The following is a 27175-nucleotide window of genomic DNA, read 5'->3' on the forward strand; positions in this document are numbered from 1 at the left end:
CGAACGATTGAAGGGAGACATGAATTCCGGATAACGTTCTTGGGTCGTCCTTCTCTCATCTGTGAGATATCGACGGTAGGGCCCAATTCCTTCGAGAGATGTCAGACGTCAGCTTCGGACTGCACACTCGGTCCGGTCCTCTCTCTCTACGACTTACCTCTACCCCATCGTAGACGGCTATGGAGGTCTGAAAAGTGGATGTTCAGGCCGGCTTACGGAGCGATAAGCCGTCACGAACGGTCAAGGCATACGCTCTCCGCGTGGCCAGTGCATTGGCGAGGGGCTCACGTCGATGTACGACATCCCGAGCGAGCGCAGTCAGGTATCGATCCACCTCGCCACCACGGACAGAAGTTTGGATGCTGCTCTTATTTCTGCGAATGCCGCGTGTTGAGGGACTTCAGAAGAGCTCGTCGTTCCTACATCTCATTACTCTTGGGAAGCCCCGGTCCCCCGCGAAATTCTTGTCTCGGGTTCCGCTCGGTTGAATGCCTTCCAATTATTCAATTCTGGCGCTGGAAATCCCCGGGAACTTAGGGCTGGGAGTTCCTGAAATTCTGTCGCCAGAAGAAACTTGGGAAATCTAGAGCTGATAACGATTGTCTTCCGACGTGACTCAAGCCGTGTCTTCGCTTCAATCGTTCCGAAAGACTTGTAATCAGAAGATTTCGCCAACATGCGAACCACGAATAAATGAAAATCCCCCGATGACGTCGAGACGGGACTGTTTCCCGAATTCGAACTTCGATCAAATAATTATCCCGAAACACGGAATTGGAGCTCGAAGCGCGGCGGTTCCTCGGACGCTTTATGATCTAGTCATCATCGTCCAATACGACCTCTCCGTTTGCATATCATCCGCGATTCTTCTTATCTTCCCCCTGGACATGATACTTCCGGCGACCGGGATCCAGCGTCTTATCTATCGATTCTCCCATTCCTCTGTGCAGCTGGGGGAACAATCCCGTCGTCGATGCGACGAACCTGGGGATTATTTCCCTCAGGGAATGGCTCAAATCGGGCATTTGGCACCGGAAGATCGAATGGAATCGAGGAAGCGTGACGGATGATTTCTTTCCATCTGTACCGATCGAGTATCTGAACACGAATGATTTTCAGGGTCAGCTATCCCCACAAGAGTTTATTTCTTCGAATTTAAATCGCAGGCTCCAAACACTCGGATATGTTCGCCGGAGTCATCGCATTTCTAATGATTGTAGCATCGACCAGAATAGAGATGAAATCAATCATCAGCGACTCAAGACCAACGGATTCCGACTAGAAGTCGGGAGCATCGGTAAAAACGCGAAGTTCACCTGCCATCAAGCGACGTCGCTGCTTGATTTTCGGAAAGTGGATAAGTAGAGTTTCCGCAGGAGAAAACTTTCGAATCTCGTTTCTCAAAGCCGCCAGCTTTGCTCTCCTCGATTGGGGCTCAGCATTATCGAGCCTTCCGAAGAGAGAAAACTTACGAAAACAACTAAATTTCAGTACGACGCTGTCGTGCTCACAAGAAACACGACGTCACCGAGGAGAGCAGATAATCCTTGAGCGAATATCATAGAATCTTCGCTCCAAAAAAGAACCTGTTCGGCATTACTGGTGCTGCTCAATGATGACTTATGACGCCAAGAGACGTAGTAATTACCCGCCGTCGACGATCGCTACTCATTGCGTTCTCTGGTTTCCAGTCGACCCGACCAACCGGTGCAGCGATCCAGTGCAGCCGCATCTTCTTCTCCAGAAAAAAAGAGAACGCCAAACACTCGCTCTTGAAAACCGACTGACTTCGCGTGATGTCACCGAGAAAGGGCCGCTCACCTATAAAAGCCGGAACAGGTTCCCCGGATTCACAAAACTGGGTGAACTCAGCTTCAAACACTTCATCATGAAACTTTTCCTGTGCTTCGCTCTCGTAGCGCTTTCGGCGTTCGCTACTGCCGCCGAGGAGGATCCTGAGGCGAAGAATGTGAAACTCGAGGTGCCGGCCGATGGTACCGAGACTAAAACCGCAGACGGGAAAGAGTCAGTCGAGGAACGGGGTCTTTACCGAGGTCATCACGGCGGATACGGGGGAGGCTTCGGCGGAGGTTTCGACCGCTTCGGTTCCCAGGCTCAGGCTGGCGGTTTCAACCAGGGCTCGAACCAGCACGCCCAGGCCAACCAATTCAACAACGCGGCAGGATTCAAGAACACCCAGGGCTTCAGGGAGCAGCAGGGTTTCAGCCACTCGAACAACAACCAGTACGGGAGCGGCTTCAACACAGCGGCCGGCGGCTACCAAAACCAACAGGGCGGATTCGGCCAAGCCGGAGGCTCTTACGGCCAGGGAGGAGGTTTCGGCTTCGGTCGCCGTTGAGCAGACGACCGTAGAGATAGACAGAGTCGAACTGTGATAATTGTACAAATTTTCAATAAATTCAGAATGATTGATGCAGAATATAGATCGGTCACTTACTCCGGGGCACCGGCGTCCAATGTCTATTAGGACTCCGGATATTTGATTATTATCATCATCATATGAGGAGCCTCGAGACAACGAACCAATGCGACATACCTCTTGATTGCAATAATTAGAATGCTGGTAATAATATGTAGCCAATTATTCGTCTCCGGTAATTTTTTTTCGGAAGGAAGACCGAGTTCGAAGTGGCATCCTCGATCTTTATTGAATCAAGCCGCAGGAAAACTTATCGGAATCATCGTTCGTTACAGACTCCGGCCGCTACTTCTGAGCGTCGGACTGGTCCGATTCTTCAAGAGAGCTTCTGATTCCTGGAACGAAAGGAGCGACTTTGTGGTAGGGGGCGATCGAATGCAAGTTTCTCACAGATTGCCTGTCTGTCGTTCCTTCGTGACGGGAAGCGGCAACGATGAGAAAGCAAGAAGCCGCGGGGGAAGAGGGAGAAAAGCAATCCAAGACTAGAAACGAGAACAGCGAGGGCGATGACGTGGAGCAGAGATGCACGACTCCGAGACAAAGGAGTCGGTCGGATTGCTGGATAAAAACTCAAAGAGAAGTCTGCGCACCTTGAGCGATGTTTTTGTAGACATCAGTCACCGGCGCATCGGGGAACTGCTGCACAAAAAGTTTTCCCTCGTCGCAAGCTTGTGCTGAAACGGAAAACCCAATTAAATAAATCTCAGCGGAGCTGCACTATACTCGCCGTCCCTTGGCGCGAAGTCTGACGGTCGGGGGTTCGCTCCGGAAACATCCTTGCAGAAAAACCCTCGCTGGTATTCCCTTTCTGGTTGAAACATTCGATGCTGATTGGGGAGTCTCGCTGAATCTCCGTCGATCATTGATTTCCGTGAATTGCTCGTAGGTAGCTCGTCCATCAGGAATCGAGCAAGACAAGCGTTGCAATACTTTTCGATGGATCACCGCTCGACGCAGACACGGCATGCCTAGTGGCCGAAAGAACGAATATCGAGGCAAAAGGCCCTCCATGATTGAGATGGGACTCGAAGATAGGAATAGTCTGCTCTTTGGATACGGTGTAGTTTCGATCAGACGCGCTGATCCCCCCCCCCCCCCATCCGGGAAAGGAGCTCGAGTAGGTCGAAAAGTTACCCCGCTATAGAATCTCGCTCTGCTCTGGTGCGAGGGTTCCGCTCTCAGGAATACCCTGCTTCTTGTTAGACCACCTAAACCTTTAGCAACGACCCTCCCGTTCCTTCCTGCTTGAACCCGGGCCAGAAGCAGGGGCGTACGCAGGGGGGGGGCTGGAGGGGCTGTAGCCCCCTCCCAGATGATCCCTTTGTGCTGCTGTGGTATAGGAGCGAGTCGCCATATTGGATTCCAGCCCCATTCGAAGGACCGATCTAGCCCCCCAAACAAAAATCCTGCCTACGCCACTGATCAGAGGGTTCAAGTCGGGGAGCTCGGGCTTTCGGTGAACATTTAGCGGCAGCGCCCTTCTCCATCGTAGAGCCCGTCACGGGTCGGAGACCCGTATTCATTCAGATTGACCTCGAAAGAGGGACCGAAAACTTTTTTCCGGAAAAATCGCACTTCTCCTCCCTCAGAGTAGATAGCCAGCGGAGAATCTGCCTGAGGACCGAATGAAAGCTGTCCAACAGTCCGAGGTGCCCAGAGACAGGCACAGAGTGTCGAATGAGCGACATTGACCGTATGAGAACGAAACGTGTTTGCGACCTTTTGGAACCATTGTCGAGCGATGTGAAATCGTACACCGTTGTAGGAGGTAAAACAACGGCGCCGCTGTGACCCGGCTCAACCTAGAGTCACTATGACGAAAGCTCTCAAAACGAGAGTGATGTCAGTCTGTATCAGAATTCGGAAGGGGGAATGGATTGAGCGACGGATTTTTCTCCTCGTTGATGGTGCGATCTGACCAATGGTTTCTTGATAATTGTGCTTCCAGCTGACTTCATTGCCGTTTCGGTACCGTCCAAAGTCGAATATTGTTTGAGCTTGCGGATGGGACTCACCGAGTTTCGAATCCAGGGGAACTTCGCCGAGAAGCTTCAGACCGAAATCGCGGCACATCTTCTCACACGCTCCATTCGACGGGAATATATCGGAACGCACAGTGCAGTTAGGGCACATGTAGCCTTTCATGTTCTCTATCACTCCCAGAACGGGCAATGAGACCTTCCGACAAAAATCGAACTCTTTCCGAACGTCCTGAACCGCCACGGCCTGTTATGGGGAGAAATCTTGTCAATTTTTGAGGAGAACATCACTAGCACTCAAACGAAGAGAGATCGTGATCGTTCCGGCTGGGGTTCCGAAATAACCCACCTGAGGAGTCGTAACCAAAATAGCTCCAGCCAAATTGCATCCTTTCAAATACTGGACGACGGTAAGGTGCTCGTCCGACGTGCCCGGGGGTGTATCGACGAGCAGATAATCCAATTCGCCCCAGTCCACATCCCGCAAGAACTGTTTGATCAAACCTAAGATTGTTCGGGCAGAGCTCGATTAGTGGGCGAGCACTCGGTGGAGCTGCATCACGGCTGGTGGCTGGGGAAAAGTCGAGAACTCATCTAGCCGGAGAACATTATTGTTCATAGCTGCAATTACCATTTTTCCGAGGGCCTCGCCAGACTACCGCGTCGTCTCTGCTTTTCAATAAAAAACCGATGCTCATCAAGGCGAGATTTTCGTCTGGATACACAGGACTCCATCCACTGCCCGACTGATGCACCTGTGGGAGGATAACAAGGGTTTTTAACTGAGCGCGTGCTGGAGACGGAGCAAGCCTCGGAACGTCGAAGTCGACTCGATCCCAAGGATTCGCGGAGATTTCGTGTAGCGGCCTCGGGGCAGCAATGGAGTCCCTCTGGAGCTCCATCCTCGACCTCAGTGTCAGAAGAGGCGTTCACTGCTCCGCTGAGACCCAATTCAATCGGTCCCACAATACGAGGTCGGTTGTCTCCCTGGACGTTGCCTACTAGTTTTCGGTACACTAATTTTTTTTTGTCTTCTCCATCCCCCTCGCTCCAGCGCTGAAACACCTCGAGGACATGCGGCGCGGTAGTCAGGCTCCAAAGCCACGTCGGCACTGCCTGAAGGATCGACTGCGGGAACGGCCCGAAATCATTCTCAGCCAGCCTCGGTGCCCGTGGAAAGAGCCGAGTGCCGAGTCCAGACCAATGACCTCCCACTCGAAGCAGAGTCGCGTCCGATCATGCGAAGTCGAGCGCGAAATACAAACTTCTTCCGGAATCCTAATAACGCTCGATGGGAATCTTCAGCCTCCCATGCTAGTCCAGAGATCAGCAGTGCCATAATGCAGCACACTGAGAGGGGAGCCTCTGTTTGAGCTAATCATCTCGCCCTCCCCCAAGCACGAGAAGCATGTATAGCTCTGAGCTCAAGACTTGGATATCAAACATTCTACCTTTATCAGTGGTCATGTTCGGAAATCGGAGGATCTCACCTGTTCTCCTTCTACACCCATCATCGTTGGCTGAGACGGTCCACAGATGTCCACGTCCAGGACTGCCACGGAACGATCGAGCGACAGGACTTGTGCCAACATAGAAGTCACTGTGGATTTTCCAACGCCGCCTTTACCGGACAGAATCAGAATTATCTTCTTGACTGACGCAAGTCGAGATCTGATCACAGCCAAGTCTGAAACAGGGAGACTTCTTGAACATCAGTAGTCGATTGTGCGGTGTCACGTTCTTCATGGATCGCCGGCATGGAGACTCATCTCCTGATTGCTCACCTGGATCGGGACCGGTCGGTCCTGAAGCACAGGCCGCTCGGTTCGGACACCCCGCGCAGCCGGCGGCTTTACCAGCATCTCCGCTGCTAGTTCCAGGACAGCCTGGAAATGTCAAGGGAGAGGACGGAATGGAAAAGCATTCTCAGGAGCGATACACCTGGGGAGTTCCTTCCACTGTCGGAGTTCAGGATAGGCGTGATTGGAAAAAACAGATCACATGCAAAACACACGCAGTTCGGATGGCACTTCTAGAAACTAGAGCTCCGCTCTGTCTCCGTTGCGAACGGGCAATGGTCGGTGAGCAGGAGGGATCTCCCCCCAAGGGGACGGGCTTTTTTTTCTTCTCTGTAATCATGAGTTCGACCATACTCGGATGTCACAAGCGGAGCTTCTGACATTTTCCCCACGGGAAACTCCTCTCATCGAAGACTGTGACTCGGAATATCCCCCGAATGATGAATCGAATCTTTAACCTAAGACTACGACTAACTCTGTGGAGCGTTTTCGGGAACGTCTGACATCTTTTCGAGCTCCGGATTCCGCGAATCTTCGATTCGAACTCGCGAATGCCACGGCGCGCCGGGTCGAACGATCTCGTGTGGAGCGCGACAGCGCGAGCAGCTGATGGAAGGAACTGCTGATGCGAACGCGGCACAATTCCGAACGACGACCCTCGGATATGTCCAAAAATATGTCAGCGTGAACTCGATCCTGTCTCCAAGAACGCGGATTGTCGGAATGCTTACATTCGGACGCACTGCGGGGAAATCTTCGCTCGAAAAAGTCAACATTTCGAGAAATCCCATCCGATGTCTCGCAGATCATTCCTTCGAAGAGTCGTGAACAGCCGGGAAAGTTTTTGGCGCTAAGTCTCGCCGGACAACTGGTGGGACTGGATTGCAGCTCCGATTCGACGTTGAGGATTTTCAGTTCGCTCGCTTCGGACTGATTCCTTCAACCGTCTATTTATCGCGAGCCCGTGAGAGTCTTTTCTGGTCCCGGGTCATCCAACACGGCTCTGATCATCGGAGTTCGATTACGGTCCCGCAAGAATATTGCACAGGATACCATCCTGCAGAAACCTCGAACGTACGCCTGGGATCTACAAAGACGATGAGTGGAGTGCAAGGAGACTTTGAGGAGAAGGAATTCTCCAGGACGAAATGTGATTTCAAGAGTCTGTCGACCCGTTTCGAACTCTGCACGCGTGACTTCCGAATGCAGTACGCCAATTTGTACAAGAAGCGCTACGAGAGATGTTTGCCTGCTTTGCGGAAAAGAGTCGACGAGGAATGGGGTGAGTCGGGAAGAAATTAAGACTGACTGACAATGAGTCAGAGAAGGATATGAGGGTTGTCGTAGCATAATCCGTGAGATCCAGATTCTCATGAATGATCCTGACACTCACTCATGAAATCTGATAGGCTCATCGAAATGTCCCATCGAAGAGGTGTGTAATCTGAAGTGTGGCGTTCAGACCATCGTGATGGGAACCCTGTTCAAGACCATGCCCAAACAGCCTTCGATCTTGAGGGAGATCTCTGAAGATGTGAGTTTATTTCCGATTGTCGGAGCAAATCTCCCGAGGTTCTCCCACATGTGTGCCGCAGAGCTCACAGAATAGCTCACAAACTTATAGAAGTCAGACAAGAATTCTGTTCGGAACGCGGTCTCTACGGTTACAGATTCCGGAAGATGCAGAGTGTACCGTGGAGCCCACTGATAACTTCACCTCCGATGAAGATGAATTGGTGCTCGAAGATCTCCGACAGAGAGTAGCTATAAGATCGTCGGACTTGCTGAGTCCTCACAAGCTGGTGACAGGTGTTCCGATCGCGTTGATGGGAGCAGTCGACGAGGAGGACGCTCACTTCGTGGTCAAAGATGTTCTCTATATCGGTAGGAACATGAACACTCCGAACAGAATATACGAAGTTTCCTGTAGATTATGCCTCCAAAAATCATATTTCCTCGCGGAGAATAGCAATCCTGAGCCTTTCCGATGCCGCAGGAATTCGGAACCAACCTCCTGTGCCGACCATCGCCGAGGACAAGTACGTGGTTTTCATCAGTGGATTGAATCTCAGCAGCAACCATGACCTCACACCCTTCCAGCTATTCGTCGATTACCTGACTGGGATGATCGGCAGCAATAAAGAAGTTGAACGGGTACGTGCGCCCAGGTTCGGGATATTTTTTTTGATCAAATACTATCGTCGGGTGTCTCTCTTACGAATAATTCAAACTTTCCTCCTGAGAGACTCAAAGAGCGTTTGACGTCTTCCAGACGGCGCGGGTCTGCAAGGTCTTCATCTGCGGCAATTCTGTCGCCGCTCGCTCGGAGTCAGAGATGAAATCTTCGACATTCTCCCTCCGGAAAGAGGTTCCTGACAATGCTCCATTCATGAACATTCTCGATGCGTATCTCAACGCATTGAGCAAGAGCGTCCCCGTAGATATAATGCCGGGCGACATGGACCCGACAAATAATCAACTTCCTCAGCAACCCTTGAACCAAGTCCTGTTCCCGAGGAGCGCGGTCAACGGCAACCTAACGTCTGTCACGAACCCTCACGAATTCGAAATTGACGGCGTCCGATTCTTGGGAACTTCCGGTCAGAATGTCGCGGATATACTGCGCTACTCGAGACTTCCAGGGCCGCTCGATGCGCTGGAAGCCATTGTTAGGTGGTGAGTGTCTGCTCGGGGCGGGATGACGGGACGAATGACTCCACTGTTAAAGCCTGATGGAGGTTCACGATCAGATTTCTCATCAGACTTCATCCTCCAGGTGTCACCTCATTCCCAGTGCGCCGGATACCACGCCCGCATACCCTCAACAGCAGACGGATCCGTTCGTCATTGAAGAAACACCTCACGTGCTGTTCGCTGGCAATCAACCCGAGTTCCAAGCGAAAATATACACTGGTAAGTCTGATTCTTTGGTGCGAGAGGCACCGTACGCATTCGAGGGGTATTTTCGGCCCTGAGCTAGCCGGGGAAAAAGTACATCCGAGGAGGATCCCTGATCGACGACTCTCCTGATTCCAGACGAAGCCGGGAGGAGCGTTCTTCTGTTGAGCATACCGGCGTTTTGGAAGACACCGACTTGTGTTTGGTTGAACCTGAGGACTCTCGAGGCTTCCAAACTGGACTTCATCATAGACGAACCCACGGGCTGATGCTCATGAGAGAACAGAAGAACACCTTCGATGATCAATGCTGAGATTCGTCAATTTTATAGGAAGACCCCGAGAACACAAGAGATCCGTGGCGGCACAATAAAGACATCACTTCGATATATTATCAATGATGATCAGATCTTCAATGATGGGTCATTTCTCAATACGCGAGCACCACGTTGATGAAACGATTACAGGATGATAAACAAAACAACTTGGATGTCTTGGTCCTATTCATGAGAAGGGGAGATCGGATACCCTATTCAGGTCACAAAAACTTCGGCTGCTTCTTTAGGGCGTCGACGTCGAGGAACCTTGGGTTTTCAGTGTGCGCCGTTTTCATCTGGCCTCCGGAATCCGCGAAAAGCACTTGCTTCGACGCCTCCGCAGTGAGAACTCTGGGGGATATGCGAATAATTCATTTGAGTTTTTGCTTGGTTACTATTTTTTTCGAGAGTGCTTCCTCAGTCCGTTCATTGTGGGAGGTTACACTGGACCTTGTGAGCGGACGGAAGCAGAGGGGAATATTTTTCTTTCACGCGTATAAATTGTCAAGCTGATGATCGCCATGAAGCTCACCGACGAAGCATTCCACCATCCGGAGGGGTTTTCCCGAGTAGTTTGGTCGATTTCGGCAGTTGAGGACTTTTGCCGAAATATTTCCGCGTCACTTCATTGACGCAGATCGATGGCTGATTTGACCCGCTCAAAACCAACGATTGGTATTGTAGCCTAGGTCGTAGGATGCTGTCCGACTCTCCAAGTCTTCCATCGATGAGATCCTTCGTTTTCTATGATGTGAGAAGGAGAGGAATAGAGATCCAAAATCTTTCGAGTTCGAAGAGGCCCATTCTGCTTCCGTAAGAAATTAGCGAAATCTTACCGGCACTGAGTCCCCCAAGCGAGGCCAGACGAAACTCTCCGACGTATCGTCCCGATCAGTATCCCGAGCATTATTATCATTCAAGACTTTTAAAATCCCCCGTTTCACCTCACTGTAGTATCGGTCACTAGGCCCTTGGGCTCGGTCAGCGGCTTCTGAACGGAGGTCTCTCCTCCTTTCACCTTCAATCAGTGTTTCCGGCACGTAAGGCCGCATCAGCGCGAAATTCATTTCGGCAAGCCTTGGCAAAGATAAATCGCCCAGCTGGGGTCCTCCCTTCAATGATCGAGACGTCGATTATTCATCTTATGATGAGATCGAGGGACGCGGACGAGTCTTGCCCGAAAGAAATCGATGTCATACTGTTCAGAGTTGAGATTACCTGCGAGTTCGACTGAGAACTCGGTTTTTCTGGAGATCGGGAAAGCCGTCGAGAGTCAACAGATGGAACGCTCTCGTTTAGTTTTGACATCAGAATTTCTATCTGTCCCTTGAGGAATGAAATTTCCTTCTCCTGTTGCTTGAGGCGATCCATTACTTCGGGCGATACAGACGCCGAGCTCCTATCTCTCAAATCCAAGGGATCAGACCTGCGAAAGGTTGGTGAAAGCAAAAAACCTCATGACTGATTTGTCCACACCTGGTCGCCGGGATGAATCGGACTTCGGATGAAGCATATGGTTCCGTCCAGGGTGACTGACCTACGTTGGTGTAGAACTCTTTCCACGGGGGTGGAGCTCGAACATGGTGGTGAGATCGGGGACATCGTTATTCGTTTAGGGACCACTTTGTTAACACCTATCGTTGCCGGCGTGAACTGATGGGTTCGACGTGGGGAGATCTGGAACAAGCTTCCCCGTCAGATAACCGGTGGCAAAATTTCTCCACCGTCCCGGAGCCGACCCCCCCCCCCCTCCTCCCCACCGAGCTGGATCAATACAAGCCACAGGAAAGATGTAACGGATTTCGAAGAGTCCGCATTCGATACGTGGCAGAGGCGAGGTTCAATCAAGTTCGGTCTGATCCTCCAATGTCTCAATGAATTGATGGTGTTTCGTCCGATCAAATGCACGAGGGACGAAAGTCTTCCTCACCAGTTGCGGTAACCCTTCACGAGTTTTCAATCGGTAGCTTTCTTGCTCAGCCTCCTTACAAATTTCGTCGACTACTGTGTTTCCTCTCGTCACGTCCATGGTGAAATCTCCATCATCGACATAACACAGGGTCAAGGGAATGTCAATGAGTGTGTCCCGTGCCGCGAATACACGTGTTACCGTAGTCTTTTCTAAGCCGCTGAATACCTGCGGGAAAGAAAATGAATCACTGGAGATGAGACATCTGTAGCGCTCGAAGAAAACTCGCGTCGTCGGCAGTAGGTCGAATGTCGAAAAGGCTTACCACTGTTCGCATTATATCCTCGTGAGGGGTCACGTTATAGAAATGAGCATCACCCCTGCCGTCGAAGTGGACCAGAACAAAAATATCAGAGCGATCCACGGAATTCAGGAAATGCTGACATATAAGCCACACAAGAGGACTGTGGATCGAGTTATATCCGGACACCCATCTGGAAGGTAATCGATCAGCGATCAGGACATCCCCGGTAGAAATCTCTTCGCGAGAAATCAAGGAACCCGAGTTCCGTAGTCGGATTGTGCAAATCGAGCTTCATTCTCTATATAATCAATAATCACAATCACGTCCTTACATTCCGGTGCAGTCTTGTCGGAGATCGTCTTTCACCAATAAGTGGAAACTCCCTTTCGAAGTGTGGATCCAACCCCATGTGAGCCCTTTAGGGTTTTGCTGGACCATCTTATGAACACTGTTGTTTGTCACGGGTATCTCTCTAATTTTCTGAGCTTTCAAGCGTCTCTCGAAACAAACCATGCTCAGATCGAGGGTACAGTTCGGACCTTCGAGTTTTCCGTGTATGTCCAGAGAGAAGAAATCGGTCAAGGATTTCTCCGAGAATTCGTGGCGAGAATACTGCTTGGTTTTTACGTCGTCGACGAGGTCCAGGACCGTTTGATTCGGGTCTCGGGCTTCGACCAGGCGACAGAACTGAATGAGGGCAAGTATTATGAGAACGGGTGGAGCGGGAGTTCCGGCTTCATAACAGTCTGATCTCACTCAGATTCCATTCGGGGAACAACACTCACCCTGCATTGCGCCAGGAAATCCGACTGAGCTCCGGGCTGGGGCTTTCCTCTGACCGAGTTAATTTCAACCGAGAGTCCTTCATGGCTCGCGTTCAAGTTCAACGATCCCACCACGAAGAGCGCCTGTTTCGATTCTAGGTAAGTCTGATAGGCGAGATTGAGGATGCGTTGCCTTATCTTCACCTGCGGTTTCCTTGAGAAGACAAATACGAGAGAACGAGTCACCTTCAGACTACGGTGAGTCCAGAAGTCAAATGAGGCAAATCTCTCCTATCGTAGCCTCTCCGCGATGCTAGCAACTCACGTCTTGTTCACGAGCCCCAAAGTTATAGGATCTTCTCCATGGGCGGGTTGTTTCCAGAGAAAATCTCTCTGCATTGCGACTCCGCGAACTGAGGAAGGAGACTGAACGGAAGTGTCAGTTGGACCTCCTAGAGAGCTCTCCCAGCTGAAGTTTTCAGTATTTTGTCCGGCGCGTCTCTGGGCCTCGCCTATCTTCTTTCGATCACACAGGCAATCAGAGAAGGCTCATTCCTGCTCGGAGGTGGCGATCGGGGATTCCGAACTGATAGCCTCACAGCTGTTTTCACTGACTTGAGTGGATCCGACGGTTTTCTCCTCATTGGAAAAAAATCAAGTCTAGCGTCGAAGTCCTCCGGAGGCAATGCAGCTCCCGGCCACCGACGGAAATCCACAGTCTAGACACAAGGGGAATAGAAGAAACGAACCGCAAAAAACGGAAATGAAAACTTTCTGTGCTTGTTTTGAAACTGCGACTGGCCCGCTGCTCGAGCTTTCGAACGATCAAAACAGCGCAGCCGACTCCGCATGGCGCGACACCAACAAGATCCCGTCTGTGAGCGAGCCCCGGGATCAAGTTCGTTCAATCGCTACTAGGCCGTGGAAGCTTAAGGGACGGCGTTCTTCAGGATCGCCTAACCAGGATGGCCCAAGCCACCATTTGTTTCCAGCGCGGAGATCATTTACCGATAGGCGTCTGGAAGCAACATCCGCGATTTCATGATTCCCGGCACCTGGAACCACTCGCAACTCGCGAGGCGATGTCAGTTCCTGTACCCCGGCGATCCGATTGCAGATTGAACGTCGATTCTATCAGATAAATTTCCTTAATCGAGCGGCAATCAATGCAGCTCCGGATGATGTGTGGTGATTATTTCCCTCGGGGCCACACGAGACATACACATGACAAGAGCACAGCGAGTGCCTTCATCTGCCTACACAGTCTTAGGGTTAGCGATGGCCGCATAGGCCCGGTCACTCGCGTCGCCAAATGAGTGCCAATTATCTACTTCCGGAATGCAAAACTTTCCTTTTCTCGTCGGTTCTATCCTGGATTTGTATAGGTTTATGCTGTGATCTGCGGAATCGGTAATTTCTTGAGGGTGGTGCGTATCTACTTCCGAGGAGTCGTCGGAGGATTCCAGCCCCCTTATGACTATCCGTGAGGGTTGTTCCGTATGAACCGGGGGAAATTCCGTCGGTTCTCTCCCTGTTTGTCTACTCCACTAATTAATTTGGCGTCCATCGTAGAAGTCGAGTTTTCTGTCGTACGCGTCCATCCATCGGCTCGTAGGCGTCCAGTGTCCTTGTCCTCCGCGGTCGCTCATCGGCACGGGCTCCGTGTAAAAAGACACACCTCTTGCTAAGACCGCTGCGCTCTCCTGATTCCAACCCAGTGTCTGGCAGCGAATCGGTTCTCCAGTGCTACTCTTCGCTCATCCGCGTAGCGTCCTTGTTTGCTCTGCTCTTGTTACACTTGTCAACTGCTACACTTCTCAACTTTGCCCGTCGAGTGCGTGACGGCCGAATGAACGTCCGCCGACCGCTTCGGAGATGTTGAAGGCTCCGGGACTCCGACCGCCTCCAACTTCCAAAGCCTCTCGAGAGTTTCTGCAGGTGACGTACGCGGAATGGGGTCAAGTCCAACTGTGGCTGCGCAACGTAAGGTGTGCACGCTCCCACGGCACCCTCTTCTCGATCTTCCCCGAAAGACGTTGGACCGCCGAAGACCAAACCAAATCTGCTTGGGTGAGCGACTATATCACCGAGGACCGTCGCAGACGACGGGGAGCGATGCGGGATGAAGTACATTTGATCCATCCCGACTGGAATCGCGGGCGGGGATTGATTCCGTCACTTCAGATAGGGATGGTCGGCTGCCCGATGCCATTGATCGAAGGCTCTCATTTCTCTGGCCCATTGAGCGGGGCGCAAGTTCGGAGGCCAAACCCCGGAATCGTGCTCGATCGATGAGAAGCCACATCGGAATTCTCAGTCCGCTATTCAGCACTTATGCGGAGTCCGTCCACAAAGAGACGTCCTGCCGAGTCTCTGCTCCGTATCATGGGTGCCTTCCACTCGACTCGCTGGCCCTCCGTCGCTCTCCATTTCATCGTGCCGCAATCAATCCTGACCGAGAAGCTCTCCAATGCGTCCCGATCCGGACGATCGACCCCGCTCCACAACCACGAATACGCTATCAGCTTTCTCATTATCCATCTCCACCATTGTGTCGATTTTCTTAATCACCATAGCTCGTTCGCCGCCATGGGATTTCGGCACAACCTCGGTTTTTCCTATTCGAGATCCGATATAGTACACATCGTTCCGATTTCTGACTGAGGATTGACGCTGTTGCCCCGCTATCACTGAGCGTTTCCAGAGGACTTCCACTTTTGCTTTTTCTAGAGATTTCTCCTTCTTGGGGCCGAGATTTAGTGAAAACCGAGTGGATTTGAGTATTTCTCAACTCGTCAATGTCCCACGTTTTGTCGTTCTGATCTGCGGACTCTTGCCGCACGCAAAGCTGACAGGGAAGTTCGCGATCTGCCCCACGCCGATTTCGCTCGGACTTCACACAAATGTTGGTTCGAGTGAGAGATGGGGAACCCGAGAAAATGAGATGCTAAAGCTCAAATGATGAGATGTTCTCGCGGGCCTAATTACCGACAGTAATTCCCGTGTCCCTCATTCCGCGTACATATTCTCGTATTGTACTATCGTAAATAAGAGCTCCATGCTTCGCATAGAAGTACGATAACTCCTGGGTCTTCCTTTCCGAGGATACTCGGACTTGATCACCGCGAAGCTCTGCGCCTCTGTGCTCCTGGGTCAGAAGTACGATAATTTTCGGTTTTCTCATCTCGGAGGTTCTCGGAGTCTTCAGTCCGCGCCGAGCTGACCGCAGCGCCAAGCTGACGGGCCAAGCGCAGTATGGAGCTGACGACTACAGCGCCATCTGCCAAAATGGCCGACTATTTCGGAGGAGAAATGCCAGCCGGCAGGCATCGGCAGGTTTCCGATGCATCAAATTATTCAAGAATCGCGAGCGCCCCTCCTTATCGGGTTTCTGAAGTCACTGGCTTATCGTAGGGGAAATTTTTCTCTCATTCCATCTTCCGCAGTCTGATGCCGGCCGATCTGTGAGTTCGCGTCGAGTATCGATGCGCAGGCGTACCGAAGTCAGGAGAGCCGAAGTTCATTCGGTGCATCCCAACGTGTGATGCTATCAGTTACGGTTTTTGACCTGAGGACGAGTGCAAAAGCGAGAACGAGAGGAAGACATGCTGCAAACCTAGTCCGGGAAGATCCAGTCGGAGCCGTTTCCGTCGAGAGCGAGGTTAGAAAATTACCGAATTCTTCTGCGGTGACAAAGCCAGTTCAAAGGTAGTCATGTTGAGCCGGCTTCCTTTGGTTTCTATTATTGACATCCATATCGCAGCCGTAATCGAGAAAACTCGCGGAAATATTTGCCTTGCGAACAATGCTCTTTAGAAAGTCCACCAGCGCGAGCGGACTGACGCGGCTCGTAGATTCGATCGCATAGCGAGCAACAGGTGGTGACAGGTGACCGACGTTCGGTAAGCGCTGCTGCGCCAATGTTTGCTGTTTGTGGTTTCTCACGTATTTTTTGAGCTTGTCTGTCATCTCGTAAGTCGTGGAGTCGTGAGCCACCAGTGCGTAGGTTAGGCGGGCGATCTGTCGTTCAGTCGGTCGGTACGACGCGACGGACGGACGGATGGACACACGGCAGGTTAGTCGCTCGTTCGTGGAGCTCTCGGTGGCGGCAAGCCTCGCTGCCGCACTAGCAGCAGGTAGGTAGTTAGCCAGGGTAGCGAGCCGAACGTCGCTTGAATGCTGGACGAAGAGATCTTAATCTACGCTCCGGAGCACTCATTGTGGTCGTCGTAGCGCGCTAGAATTCATTGTTGTGTAAGTGCGTGCGGGCGGGTAGGCAGGAAGGCGGGCGGGCGGATTAGTCGGATGGAACCGAAACCGCCATCCTTCTCTAATGCGGATTTTTTTCTAATGCGGATGAATATTCCAGGAGAGCCATGCCGTTTGGATTGAAGCTGAAGAAATCCAAGAATTATTCGGTCGTGTCGAAATCGCTATGCGTGATCATCGTGAAACTCTTGGAGAACGGAACCGTCGAGTGCATACTTAGCTCGAGAACGCTCGGTCAAGAATGCCTGGAGAACGTGTGCCAACGACTGCAAATCTCCCAGACGGAATACTTCGGATTGCGTTATGTCACCAAGGACGGAACCCAACGTTGGGTGGATTTGGACAGGCCTCTGAAGAAGCAGCTTGACAAATACGCGCAGGAGTTTTCGCTCACCCTCGGAATTATGTTCTATGTGTTCAATGTTGACAATTTATCCGATGAGCTCACTCGTTACTATTATTTCTCGCACCTGAAGAGCGATGTTCTCGAGGGACGTCTGAGATGTTCCCGAGAAGAAGCCGTGCAGCTGGCGTCGTTGAGTCTCCAGGCCGAGTTCGGAGACCACAGACCGGAGCACCACACCCCGGATTATTTGAAGAACTTCGTGCTAGTGCCCAAGTATTTGACCGGGGTCGCGGGAGGCAGTCAGGATCTACTTCTGGAAGAAATCATCAAAGCTCATCAAGCGCTGCTCGGGACACCCCACGCGGTCGCCGAGATCTACTACCTCATCGCGGTGCAACGACTCGAAGGGTACGGGGACGAGTTGTTCTACGTCAAAGACCATCTCGGTCACGATGTCACGCTCGGCGTGTCTGCCCTCGGTGTCACGGTGAGGTATCCGTCCCGTATTCACGAGCATTCGATGGCGTATCAGTGGTCCGAAATCGTCGATCTCATCCATCACAAGAAATTCTTCAAAATCGAGGGTCGCGACGCCAGCTGTTGCGCCCAATTCCAACTCGATGACGTCATCACTGCCAAATACATTTGGAAACAATGTGTACAGCAACATAAATTCTACATGCAGATGAAGCAGGTGGAGGGAAGTCGAAAAGAGAAAGAAGTCATCAAGAACATCCACGCTCCAGCGGAGAGCCCCGTGCGACCTCCGGTTTTGTTGAACAACAATACGATCAGCAACAACAAAACCGACAGCAGCGGCAGCAGCAATAATAATTATGCCAATATTAATAATGTCCAGAATAGTAGCACCAGTAGCAATAGCAGTAACTCTAGCAGCGCTCGACAGAATCCGAACCTTACGAGCAGCAATCAGCACGTCGCCACGTGCATGGGCAGTCTCGATGATCTCGACAGCGGAGTGTACCACACGGAAACACAATCTGCGAGCCATATTTCGACGCCCCCGTAGCTGCCGCAGGCGTATCGACGTCCGTGGCAGCGCATAAGGAGGAACCCGACTACGAGAACGTATCGATGCTTCTGGCCAATTCCCAGGATATGCGGCGAGCTTTGCTGCCCGAGTATCGGAGAGCACCCGATTACGAGCAAGCCATCAGGATGAAGTACCAAATATCAGCGAGTTTGAACGACCTATCGCACGGAGCCCAAAAATACCAGAGCCGTCTCTCGAACAACTATGCGAGCTCGATACCGAGCTCCAACATCGATATCAGCGCGACTTCTAAGTCATATAACCCGCTGATGCCGTTGAACTCTCATGCTCAGTACGGCCATTATACCGATCTGCAGGCTATAGGGAACTCATCACAAGAGTTAATCTACTCGAAGAAAATGTCAAAAACCACCCCCAGTCTCGCCTATCAGGCCATGCATACCTACAGCACCCCAGAACTAAATCTCGAGCATCAAAAGGCTCTCGCGCAAAGCCGGGCCACGAACCTCCACCCGATTCAGGCTCGCGTCGCGGTTACGTCGGCTCCAGCGAAAACTAGCACATCGGTTCCCGATCTGACGCATTCGGCCACGAGTCAGCCCGCGCAAGCAATAATTCCGGACGTAGTCAGCATTCCTGCCGAGGAAACTTCGACGGCGCTCCGCAATGCCTCTACCGGAAGTGTCGCCTCAGCGCCTACCGGCCGAAGTAGGCCGATCAACACTTCTGCTGTCACGGTCAACAACCAACGTGTCTCGTATCCGAATGAAGAAAATGTCACCAAGCTGAACCTGTCGAATTCAACGGAAAATTCGGAAAGTGGTTCAGCCCATTCCTCGAATATGCTCGCAGGACCCATGCTCCAGGCCGCAATGAATGGCCTGGCGGGACCGACGGTCAAGCCGGACATCCTGGAGCACGTGGACACTGGCATCATCGAAAGGACGAATGAGCCTCCGAAGGACTCGAGGATCCAGGACCTTGAAGCTAAACTCGCCGGGGGCCATGTTTTCCAGGAGTACGAGCAAATCGTGAAGAAGAAACCAATGGCGAACTTCGCGACCGCCATGCTGGCGGAGAATATGCCACGGAATCGCTTCAAGGACGTTCTTCCGTACGAGGAGAATCGGGTGCGTTTGGGTCCCTCGAAAGACAACCGAACGGGATACATAAACGCCTCCCATGTCTCGATCAGCATAGGTGAGATGCATAGGTTCTACATCGCGGCTCAAGGCCCGATGGCGAACACTTGTTTCCATTTCTGGCAGATGATTTGGGAGAACAACGTCGCTATCATTGTGATGTTGACCGATGTTGTAGAGAACGGTAAAGAGAAATGTCATCCCTATTGGCCGCAAGCGGACGACTCGAGGGTCACCTTTAAAGACTTCGTGGTCACCCGTAAAACGACGTGTGTCTCGTCAACCTTCACCACCTGCGCACTACAGGTGCAATACTTGCCCACTAGGGTCACGCGATCCGTGTACCACCTGCAATATACCGATTGGCCCGACCATGGTTGTCCGATGGACATTCACGGCTTCCTGTCGTTCATGGAGGAAATCGAAAGCGTTCGCCGGTTGGTTCTATCCGAACAGAACTTGGCGCAGAATCGCGCGGTCCGGAACGCCCCGGTCGTCATGCACTGCACGGCGGGAGTCGGTCGATCCGGAGTTGTAATCTTGTGTGATCTGCTCTTGTTTTGTCTGGATCACAATCATCCTATAGACGTTCCGCAGGCGCTCACTTACATTCGCTACCAGCGAATGCTGTCAGTGCAAACTCTAGCTCAGTACAAATTCGTCTATCAAGTCCTGATCCAGTACTTGAAGAACTCCCGCTTGATTTAGGTCAGAAAAGAGGTTCCCTCTCCGGTGCAAGGAGATTTCCCTCCCTCAGATATTTATCGGCAATATTTAGTCAGCGAATGTGAGCGGGTCTCGAGCTCGGCAATGTCATCTCGAGATCGATATGACTTTTTCCTACGATAGTACCTCAAAGGTCACATGGTTGGCTTTTTTCATTAAGAAGTCGATATACATTACTATATATTTTATCAAGGTCAGAACTCGGCGATTGATGTCAGAAATCGAAAAGTGCATTACTTCAACAACTATCCCACATGACTTAGTCGAGCGGCTCGTCCGCCCACGGGTTGAGCTCCTACTGTGGAAGCAGACGGCACATTTGTAAAAATTCCAGAATATGGGAGCTCTGATTTGTGATGGAATCGACGTGTATACTCTATCGGAAGTCAATTGTGCAGCAACTAATGTAAATCGAGCATTCATATTGGAGAATTTATTTTCGGAATAAAAAAAGCCTTGTTCCTCCCGAATGATTCGTTGAGGAAATTCTTTTTAGCGACTCGTACGCCCGATCAAATGAATTCCTCGCGATGCGACACATTTGTGCGAGTTTCAACTCTAGCCAAACAGATGTTCCCCTACACAACCGCGCTCATATCTCCGTAGTCATTCAGCTTGCGGGACGCCTACGAGGCGCGCCCGGCTAAGAATAAGATAGTCCGTGCTGGTCGCCATCGATCTGTTCCTCGTAGATATTTTGGAAGGTTTTCCCCGAAGTGGACTTTTTTCTTGCTTTCCGGGAAGATCACGGATCCTAACCCCGGCACAATCTACTTCATCATAAATTTCAAAAAAGCGATGCCATGAATGGTAAAGCTCTGCTCGGCTCTCCGCATGAAGTTCTACGTATGTGGAGTGGAAACCGGAACGCGGTTCTTGCGTCATTCACCCGTCGACATTTCCTCGCGTCCTGTTCTCAGGAGGATTGTGCTCCGGTAATACGGTACTACTGATACTACCAACGACCTCAGCATCGACCTCCGCCTCCATCGGTTACGAATACGTCCCGAACCTCGACCCGAGTTCCGCCGTACGCTCACTCCGGAATGATCCCCGCGGCCGGACGCAGGTTTTGCGGCTCCCGATCCCTGTGAGAATGGCTGTGTCCACTTCCGATCTAGAAAGAGGCCGGTCAAGGGCATTGCTCACGACCGCGCGGCTGGGAAGCGGAAGGCATCATCCGCCTCGAGAATCTGCGCTCCGTCGTAGGGCACGCCACAGCCGCCCGCGGAGACAGCTACGAGCGCTTGGCAGGCTCAAAGTTTACACAAATCAACTGTCTCTAGCCGCTGTTCCTGATTTCTCTCCCGTCTCCCGGCCACTTATCGCCTCATTGGCGGGACCATCATGAAATCAGGATCGGCCCGGGTACCTCCCCTTGCTAGACAGTTCCGATGGAATCTCTTGAATTCTTGGGCGCTCCTCTGAATGACCTCTCGTTGGATGGAAGTCTCCAGAAAAAGATGGCGCTCGTTGATTTATGGTGCTCAAGACTCCCTGCTCTGGACGCTCATCCTGCCCTCTTCCTCATCCGCTGTAGCCTCTCTGCTCCTCGTCTCATCTACGTCCTCCGCTGTTCGGACGCCGATCGGTTTCGCGACCACCTTCGGAGCCTCGACGAAAAACTTAGACGGTGTCTGTGTTCGATACTCAATCTCGACCTGTCAGGTGACTCATGGAAGCAGGCTTCTCTTCCTATATCGGCCGGAGGACTCGGTATCCGGTCCCTCTGTGACCTCGCGGTGGGCGCTCATTCGGGATCCCTGTGTCAGCTCAGGTCGCTCGCTGCCAGCTTATGTCCGGGCGTCACTGCGGCTCATCTTGACGCTCGAATCGCCGGTCTATCTCGCAGGTTTGAGGGTTACTGGAGGAGCATTCCAGAGGAGATCTCCCAGGCTTCCTGCTCCGACGTAGTCACATCGGCGAGACGCAGCGAGCTCGTTCAGAGCTCCTCGGGGGACCTTAACAGAGCGAGACTCAACGCGGCGCTCCACCCGAGTAGCGGAAGATGGCTTCAAGCTATACCCTCTCCGTCGATTGGCACGATGCTGGACAACAACACACTCCGCATCGCTGTCGGTCTTCGATTAGGGATAGCAATCTGCTCTCCCCATCTTTGCGCACGCTGCTGCGCTCAGGTCTCAGCTTCTGGCGAACACGGGTTGAGCTGCCTCCGGAGTGTGGGCCGTCATCCTAGACATAGAGCTATTAATAAGCTCTTGTCTTGCGCCCTTCTATCCGCGAGGATAGCCAACATATTGGAGCCCACCGGTCTTTCGAGCTGCTCGGGCCTCCGCCCGGACGGCCAAACACTCTCGCCTTGGAGGGCAGGTAAGGCTCTCGTCTGGGATGCCACGGTGTGGGACACTCTCGCTCCCTCTCATAGGCCCCTTGCGGTCCGCTCGGGAGGTGCGATTGCAAGGCTCGCGGAGAGGAAAAAGCTGGACAAGTATCAGGTTCTTGAGAGCCGCTTCATTGTGCAACCGGTTGCGATTGAGACTCTCGGAGTTTTCGGTTAGGGCACAGAGGCCTTCCTCCGAGATCTGGGTGCTCGTATCGAGTCCGAGTCGGGCGATAAGAGGGCCACGGAGTTCCTCCTTCAGCGCTTGTCGATAGAGGTTCAGAGAGGGAACGCCGCTGCTGTTCACGGCTCAATGCCTTCGGGTGACGGGTTGCCCGGAGTAGGGTGATCATACCTTATTTACTACGTTAGAAAGATCAAGAAATCTCCAGACTGAAACCTGAGAAATTGAGTACTGCTTCGTCGAAAACAGTTTTCTGTCGCACTTAGCGGAGTAAGCCAACGAAAGACCTCGAATCAATGGTGATGATCTGCTCCACTCGAACACAATCGAGAAAATATCTTAGGAATCCCTCCCCGATAGTTCCTGGAAACGTGTCCATCTTCACGGCACACAGGACTTGCTCCGATAGAGTTGTCCCAAAAGGTCGCCCGGATCCAAGTTGAGGTCCTCTGGGCTCGTTTCATATCTATGAAGCCGCCTCGAGACTTCTGATCCGAACTCACGAATCCAGACCTCTTCGGGTTTTCCTCACTCCTCCGGTGGCCTTCCGCTTTGAACTCTGCCCGAATTCAGTCGGAAACTTTGCCTGGGCAAGATGAAACGTACTGAATCACGGATTTCCCAAAGGAATCATCTCTACGATTATCTATGAGAATGAGTACTGGAAGGATTCACGAAGAGCTCTGATCAGGCAGATGGCATTCATCTGATCCTTAGTCCTCTCCTAACAATAAGTCGGAACGCTCGACTTCTCGCTTTGCAAGCGTTTCCGTATTTAGATGGCGTTCTAGTCAGTAATCTCTCCGAGGAATATCAGGATGACCGGACGACGAGGCAGACGAAAAGCTAAACTTCCGGTCTATCGGTTCTCCCTGATTTCACACTCGATTGACTCCGGGAAGCGAGATATCGTCATTGAACCGAGCGGAGACAAACACGTACTTTCAGGCATGAAAGACAAACAATGTGTCCCTCCGATTCTTGCATAGATCAACGTTTTCCTGTTGGGAGATTCGCTCCGAACCCTCGTTCCACCAGCCCCGCAGCTGGGTCCGAGTTTCTCCTCGAGCATTGCAGCTTCCCTGCAGTCGCGCATTCCCGAGTGCGTCATACCCGACAGTCGATGATTTCAGGATAAGGGAGATCTCTGTAGAAGCCCAGGAGAAGGGCCCCAAGGAAGAGTCGGAATCCAGGGAAGAACTCCGTGTCGCAATAAGGATGACTCCAGCAGCGAGAATGAGCCCGGTATCAATTCTACATTTCGAAACACAGAGTTTATTTCCAAACCTAAGATCAGGAAGGAGCTTCAATGCATCGATCGAATACCAAAAAACTCATACACCGTCGCTACAGACCTCCGCTTGAAACGGCGGACAGCTGACGACCACAGCGCGACTCTCCTTATAAGCCTGATTAGGGACGGGCAAACCGCATGGATCACATTGAAGACCGGTTGCAATTCCGGAGGAAGTTGCGGTCGCTTCCTCCTAGAAACTATTCTCCGATCCGTTTTTCGTCTCATCTGGTACACAAACGCTCCGTTTTCTCCTCGCTGACTCATTTTCGTCGTTCTCGCGGGCAACGGAACAAACCTCCCGTCATCGCAGGCGGCTTCAGCAGCCTGCTTCCCCTTCGACCTATGCTGAAAACTTGCCGTCGTGTCGCCAAGAGCTCCAGGAGCCTCCTGTTCCTTCAGCCGACTGATGGGATGGTCTGACGAAGTCGCGGAGGGATTTCCTCCGGATGACTCTTTGACATTGACGTCCAGCACGAAGGATTTCTTAGGCTTACCCTTATCGCCGTGGATTGTGAGCGTCGCAAGGGTTTCCCGTAGCACTCCCATACCGCTACCGCGGGAAGTTGGCAAGCTGAGGTGAGTTGTGAGGGACCGAGACGATCGGGGCGGACACTTCGTTTTCAAGCCGAATCCGATGAGCTCAGAGCTTAGAGCCCCGGCTACGGAAGAATATGCGGTACAATCCGCTTATCGGGACTAAGCCATTCTGGTCTGAGCAAGCGGTCGGTCCCATGAAGCGGAGTGGGGCAAGAAGCGGCCGGGATTGTGCTTTTCCCAACCTGGAGCGTGTTTCGGACAATGTCAGTCATTCGAATGGACTCCTGGAGATATGTTGAGCGCAAAGGGACACTTATCACACGTAGCTCGGGAGACACCATGCATTATACGTATATGTATAAGAATCTCCCCTATTTTCCTCGGGTAGCAGAACGGTTTTACTGTCACAGTCTTCGTGCCCTCGCGTCAATGTGGGACGCGTCGCGCTCCTCGGATAAATCGAAACCCGAGATGCGACAGACAGACGCCGACGGCGCGGCGCTCAAAAGTTTCTCTGAGCTGAAACGTTTCTTCCACATATAGAAAGGGATTGGGGTGGTTCGGTGAGGCGGATCATTGCCCTGCAGGAGCCCCCTGCTGGGACCCGAAAGCCAGGGCGGACTCAGCCTATGACTCGCTCGTCGAGTGCAGAGATCGAGAGCGACAGAAGGAAATCGATAAGCTTCTCCGGGCTAATCTACAGCTCTCCGATCTCCTTCTGAGTCCAGAGCTGCCCCAGTATCACCAAGCCTGTGCCTCAACGCTTAGGCTGAGGGGATTCGAGAATGTTTGGTCTAGAATATGGATGATGCAATGACATGAGCTGCGCAGACTTTGACCCAATGTTTATTGGCCTGAATCTGGACTTCCGCTGATTATTGTTAGATCCAGATGGCAGATTCTGACGTGCTGGTAATGAGTGCGGAACACGAGGAAGCCGATCCCCATCCGGAGTGTTCATCCGTTCTAAATTGTCGTGGCTCTTCAGGAGGTACCTCCTCCTCTTCCGAGGAGCATTGCTGCGATTCAGAAAATACTTAAGACCCCATTTCTCTCCGGAAACGAATGGTTGGCGGTCATAGTTTTCGAAAATGACAAAAAACAGCAAATTCTACATAATGCTACTCTCGGGAGGTCTACTTTGCACAAGACAGTCTCTGAACTGAGAAATCGCAAGTCTCCGTCCGGCAATTCAAGAGCCAGAACACGAACCGCTCAACAGGACGGGAGCTCTGTGAGAATACTTACGAAGCATGTTGAAAAGCGTCCCCACGACATCCTCAGACATATCCAGTACGGGGATGATGTTTTGCCCGATAGATTGGGTTAGCTCGTTCTGTTGCAGCATTTTCTCGAATTGCATGACTGTGGAGAAAAGCCGTCTCAGTCGTCAGATCACTCGGCGGCGACTGAACAGAGGCTTCTCCTCCTTAGACGCAAAGACTCACTTGCTTGACTGTACTGCTCCATGGCTTGATCCGGTTGGACACTTTGGCTCAACACCCCAGTGATTCCCCGGAGGAGAGAGGACACAACTGCAAATTACGAATTTCTGAGCGCTGACCCCATTCTCTTTGACTATATGAAAACATCCGCGGTACCCGACCGGTCAGCCTACCAACCATTTCCCAGCCCCTCAACGATCGGCATCAAGTTCTGGAGCGCTGAAAGGTCATAGCTTCGTCTGAATGCAATAAGCGAGACGAGACGCGAATATCTCCAGGATACTGTAGGGAAAAGTCCATTTGCAGGTTTTACTCACTCGAATTCAGCGTGTTGGCTGTAACACAACAAGAAATCCTGAGCAAGCATAATTCGGGACCGCGAAAACTCGAGACGAAAATTCATATGATACCCGCAACATACCCAATCCCTCTGGAACTAGACTTCCAGAGTTCTGCGCATCCGTAGCGGGTGCAGCCCAAAGGCAGAGAGCGACGAGTAGTAGTATCCTCATGTTGATCCGCATGAAAAGGTGGTTTCGTGTGGGAAAAATATGGTCCGGTCTGTTTTTATACCTGACCATGTGCCTTCACAGACGACACAATTAGGCGTCGAATTCTCACCGTTAGCGGTCGGATCGGCAATTCCATGATCCCGATGTGACGACACTCGATCTATGACGTATCTCGGCTCGAAGCTCTGATCCGGCTGTCATGCCGACTTTTGATATCGCTCAAGATTCCGAGTTTGCCTCTCCTCTCATCCGGAGCAGTCTATGGGTCCAAAAGGTGTACGAGCCACGACTTCGCTCAAGAGAAGTCGGAGAACCTCTGTCAGTCCACACCGGGCGCCCCTCGTCTTGAACGTCATCCGTGGAGTTGTGTTGAGCCGTGTCTTCGATTAGGAGGAAGACCAATGAGCTGATGAGCTTCGGATGATCTCCGAGGGGGGACGGGGACGAGACTCAGCCGACGAAATCGCTTGACGCAGTTCGAGGCGGGTTACGAGATCACTCGTTAATTACGAAATGTCGAAGTTCATTCGGAGTGAAATTCGAAGTAAATTGGCGTTGCCCGATTCTCGCTGGCGACTCTCAGGTGAGCGAAGATACCAGTTCATCGAATGCCTACGGTATTCCCTGTCCGCGAGCAAGGAATGGGTGGAAGGGAGTCTTTGGTGAAAGCATTGATGCTCTCTCATATTCAATTTGGCTCGACGGAAGTTCGCCGAAAAGAAACGATTTCGCCCTACCGACAGGCTAATGGGGGACTCTCGAGAGATAGTCGAAGAGTCTCGGTCCGGGATTCTCATTCACATGTAGAATTTACATATGATTTCGAATGGTTTCATCCATTCAGGTCGTCAAGGAGTTCTGAAGGGATTGTCATGACCCATGACGCATTCCGAGCCGACAGTTCATTTACCGTCCATAATTGCCTGATTTGGTCGACAGCTCGCGTCGCGTC

At 51.9% G+C, this 27175-nt stretch overlaps 5 protein-coding genes and 1 non-coding gene across 6 annotated transcripts; 3 read left to right on the forward strand and 3 right to left on the reverse strand.

The window, feature by feature from the left end:
* Nucleotides 1–1857: 1857 nt before the first annotated feature.
* On the forward strand, nt 1858–2440 carry LOC100904314 (glycine-rich protein DC9.1). The gene has a single exon (XM_003741852.2). It carries the CDS (start codon nt 1889–1891, stop codon nt 2357–2359), a length of 471 nt encoding a protein of 156 aa, XP_003741900.1. The 5' UTR covers nt 1858–1888; the 3' UTR covers nt 2360–2440.
* A 206-nt stretch (nt 2441–2646) lies between these two features.
* On the reverse strand, nt 2647–6797 carry LOC100904459 (cytosolic Fe-S cluster assembly factor nubp1). Its single transcript, XM_003741853.1, has 8 exons — nt 6694–6797; nt 6204–6305; nt 5910–6106; nt 5051–5174; nt 4769–4923; nt 4456–4666; nt 3031–3114; nt 2647–2775 (listed from the first exon to the last, which is right to left on the reverse strand). Exons 1-8 carry the CDS (start codon nt 6722–6724, stop codon nt 2726–2728), a joined length of 954 nt encoding a protein of 317 aa, XP_003741901.1. The 5' UTR covers nt 6725–6797; the 3' UTR covers nt 2647–2725.
* A 401-nt stretch (nt 6798–7198) lies between these two features.
* PolD2 (DNA polymerase delta subunit 2) lies at nt 7199–9513 on the forward strand. Its single transcript, XM_003741854.1, has 7 exons — nt 7199–7500; nt 7628–7752; nt 7889–8102; nt 8215–8372; nt 8491–8894; nt 8995–9131; nt 9255–9513. The coding sequence occupies exons 1-7, from the start codon at nt 7317–7319 to the stop codon at nt 9383–9385; spliced, it is 1353 nt and encodes a 450-aa protein (XP_003741902.1). The 5' UTR covers nt 7199–7316; the 3' UTR covers nt 9386–9513.
* A 140-nt stretch (nt 9514–9653) lies between these two features.
* Nucleotides 9654–12808, reverse strand: LOC100907220 (uncharacterized). The gene is made up of 9 exons (XR_003777094.1): nt 12735–12808; nt 12431–12623; nt 11977–12332; nt 11667–11835; nt 11363–11569; nt 10651–11109; nt 10269–10544; nt 9965–10176; nt 9654–9783 (listed from the first exon to the last, which is right to left on the reverse strand). It is a non-coding gene; the product is annotated as an uncharacterized LOC100907220 (transcript).
* A 3110-nt stretch (nt 12809–15918) lies between these two features.
* LOC100907365 (protein tyrosine phosphatase non-receptor pez) lies at nt 15919–20371 on the forward strand. The gene is given in 4 exon segments (XM_029111054.1): nt 15919–16070; nt 16779–17862; nt 17959–18046; nt 18049–20371. Coding segments are annotated over 3 exon segments (3006 nt in total). The 5' UTR covers nt 15919–16070; nt 16779–16785; the 3' UTR covers nt 19890–20371.
* Nucleotides 20372–25099: 4728 nt separating this feature from the next.
* On the reverse strand, nt 25100–26266 carry LOC100904752 (uncharacterized). The gene is made up of 6 exons (XM_003741855.2): nt 26133–26266; nt 26029–26046; nt 25889–25930; nt 25715–25801; nt 25515–25631; nt 25100–25285 (listed from the first exon to the last, which is right to left on the reverse strand). The coding sequence occupies exons 1-6, from the start codon at nt 26233–26235 to the stop codon at nt 25251–25253; spliced, it is 402 nt and encodes a 133-aa protein (XP_003741903.1). The 5' UTR covers nt 26236–26266; the 3' UTR covers nt 25100–25250.
* Nucleotides 26267–27175: the final 909 nt, after the last annotated feature.

Source organism: Galendromus occidentalis, unplaced genomic scaffold (assembly GCF_000255335.2).
Source record: "Galendromus occidentalis unplaced genomic scaffold, Mocc_1.1 scf7180000077213, whole genome shotgun sequence".
Classification (NCBI taxonomy): Eukaryota; Metazoa; Arthropoda; class Arachnida; order Mesostigmata; family Phytoseiidae; genus Galendromus; species Galendromus occidentalis.

What these genes read in the sequence shown, in the direction of transcription:
- LOC100904314 (XM_003741852.2), top strand. Translation starts at nt 1,889, where the DNA reads ATGAAACTTTTCCTGTGCTTCGCTCTCGTAGCGCTTTCGGCGTTCGCT.
- LOC100904459 (XM_003741853.1), bottom strand. Translation starts at nt 6,724, where the DNA reads ATGTCAGACGTTCCCGAAAACGCTCCACAGA. An exon ending in TTTTGGTTACGACTCCTCAG is followed by an intron (nt 4,667 to 4,768) that starts GTGGGTTATTTC and finishes TCCCCATAACAG; the next exon opens with GCCGTGGCGGTTCAGGACGT. An exon ending in CTACAAAAACATCGCTCAAG is followed by an intron (nt 2,776 to 3,030) that starts GTGCGCAGACTT and finishes CTTTCGTTCCAG; the next exon opens with GAATCAGAAGCTCTCTTGAA.
- PolD2 (XM_003741854.1), top strand. Translation starts at nt 7,317, where the DNA reads ATGAGTGGAGTGCAAGGAGACTTTGAGGAGAAGGAATTCTCCAGGACG. An exon ending in CAAAGATGTTCTCTATATCG is followed by an intron (nt 8,103 to 8,214) that starts GTAGGAACATGA and finishes CCGATGCCGCAG; the next exon opens with GAATTCGGAACCAACCTCCT. An exon ending in CCAAGCGAAAATATACACTG is followed by an intron (nt 9,132 to 9,254) that starts GTAAGTCTGATT and finishes TCCTGATTCCAG; the next exon opens with ACGAAGCCGGGAGGAGCGTT.
- LOC100904752 (XM_003741855.2), bottom strand. Translation starts at nt 26,235, where the DNA reads ATGCGGATCAACATGAGGATACTACTACTCGTCGCTCTCTGCCTTTGG. An exon ending in GGAGCAGTACAGTCAAGCAA is followed by an intron (nt 25,632 to 25,714) that starts GTGAGTCTTTGC and finishes TTTTCTCCACAG; the next exon opens with TCATGCAATTCGAGAAAATG. An exon ending in GACGCTTTTCAACATGCTTC is followed by an intron (nt 25,286 to 25,514) that starts GTAAGTATTCTC and finishes TCTGAATCGCAG; the next exon opens with CAATGCTCCTCGGAAGAGGA.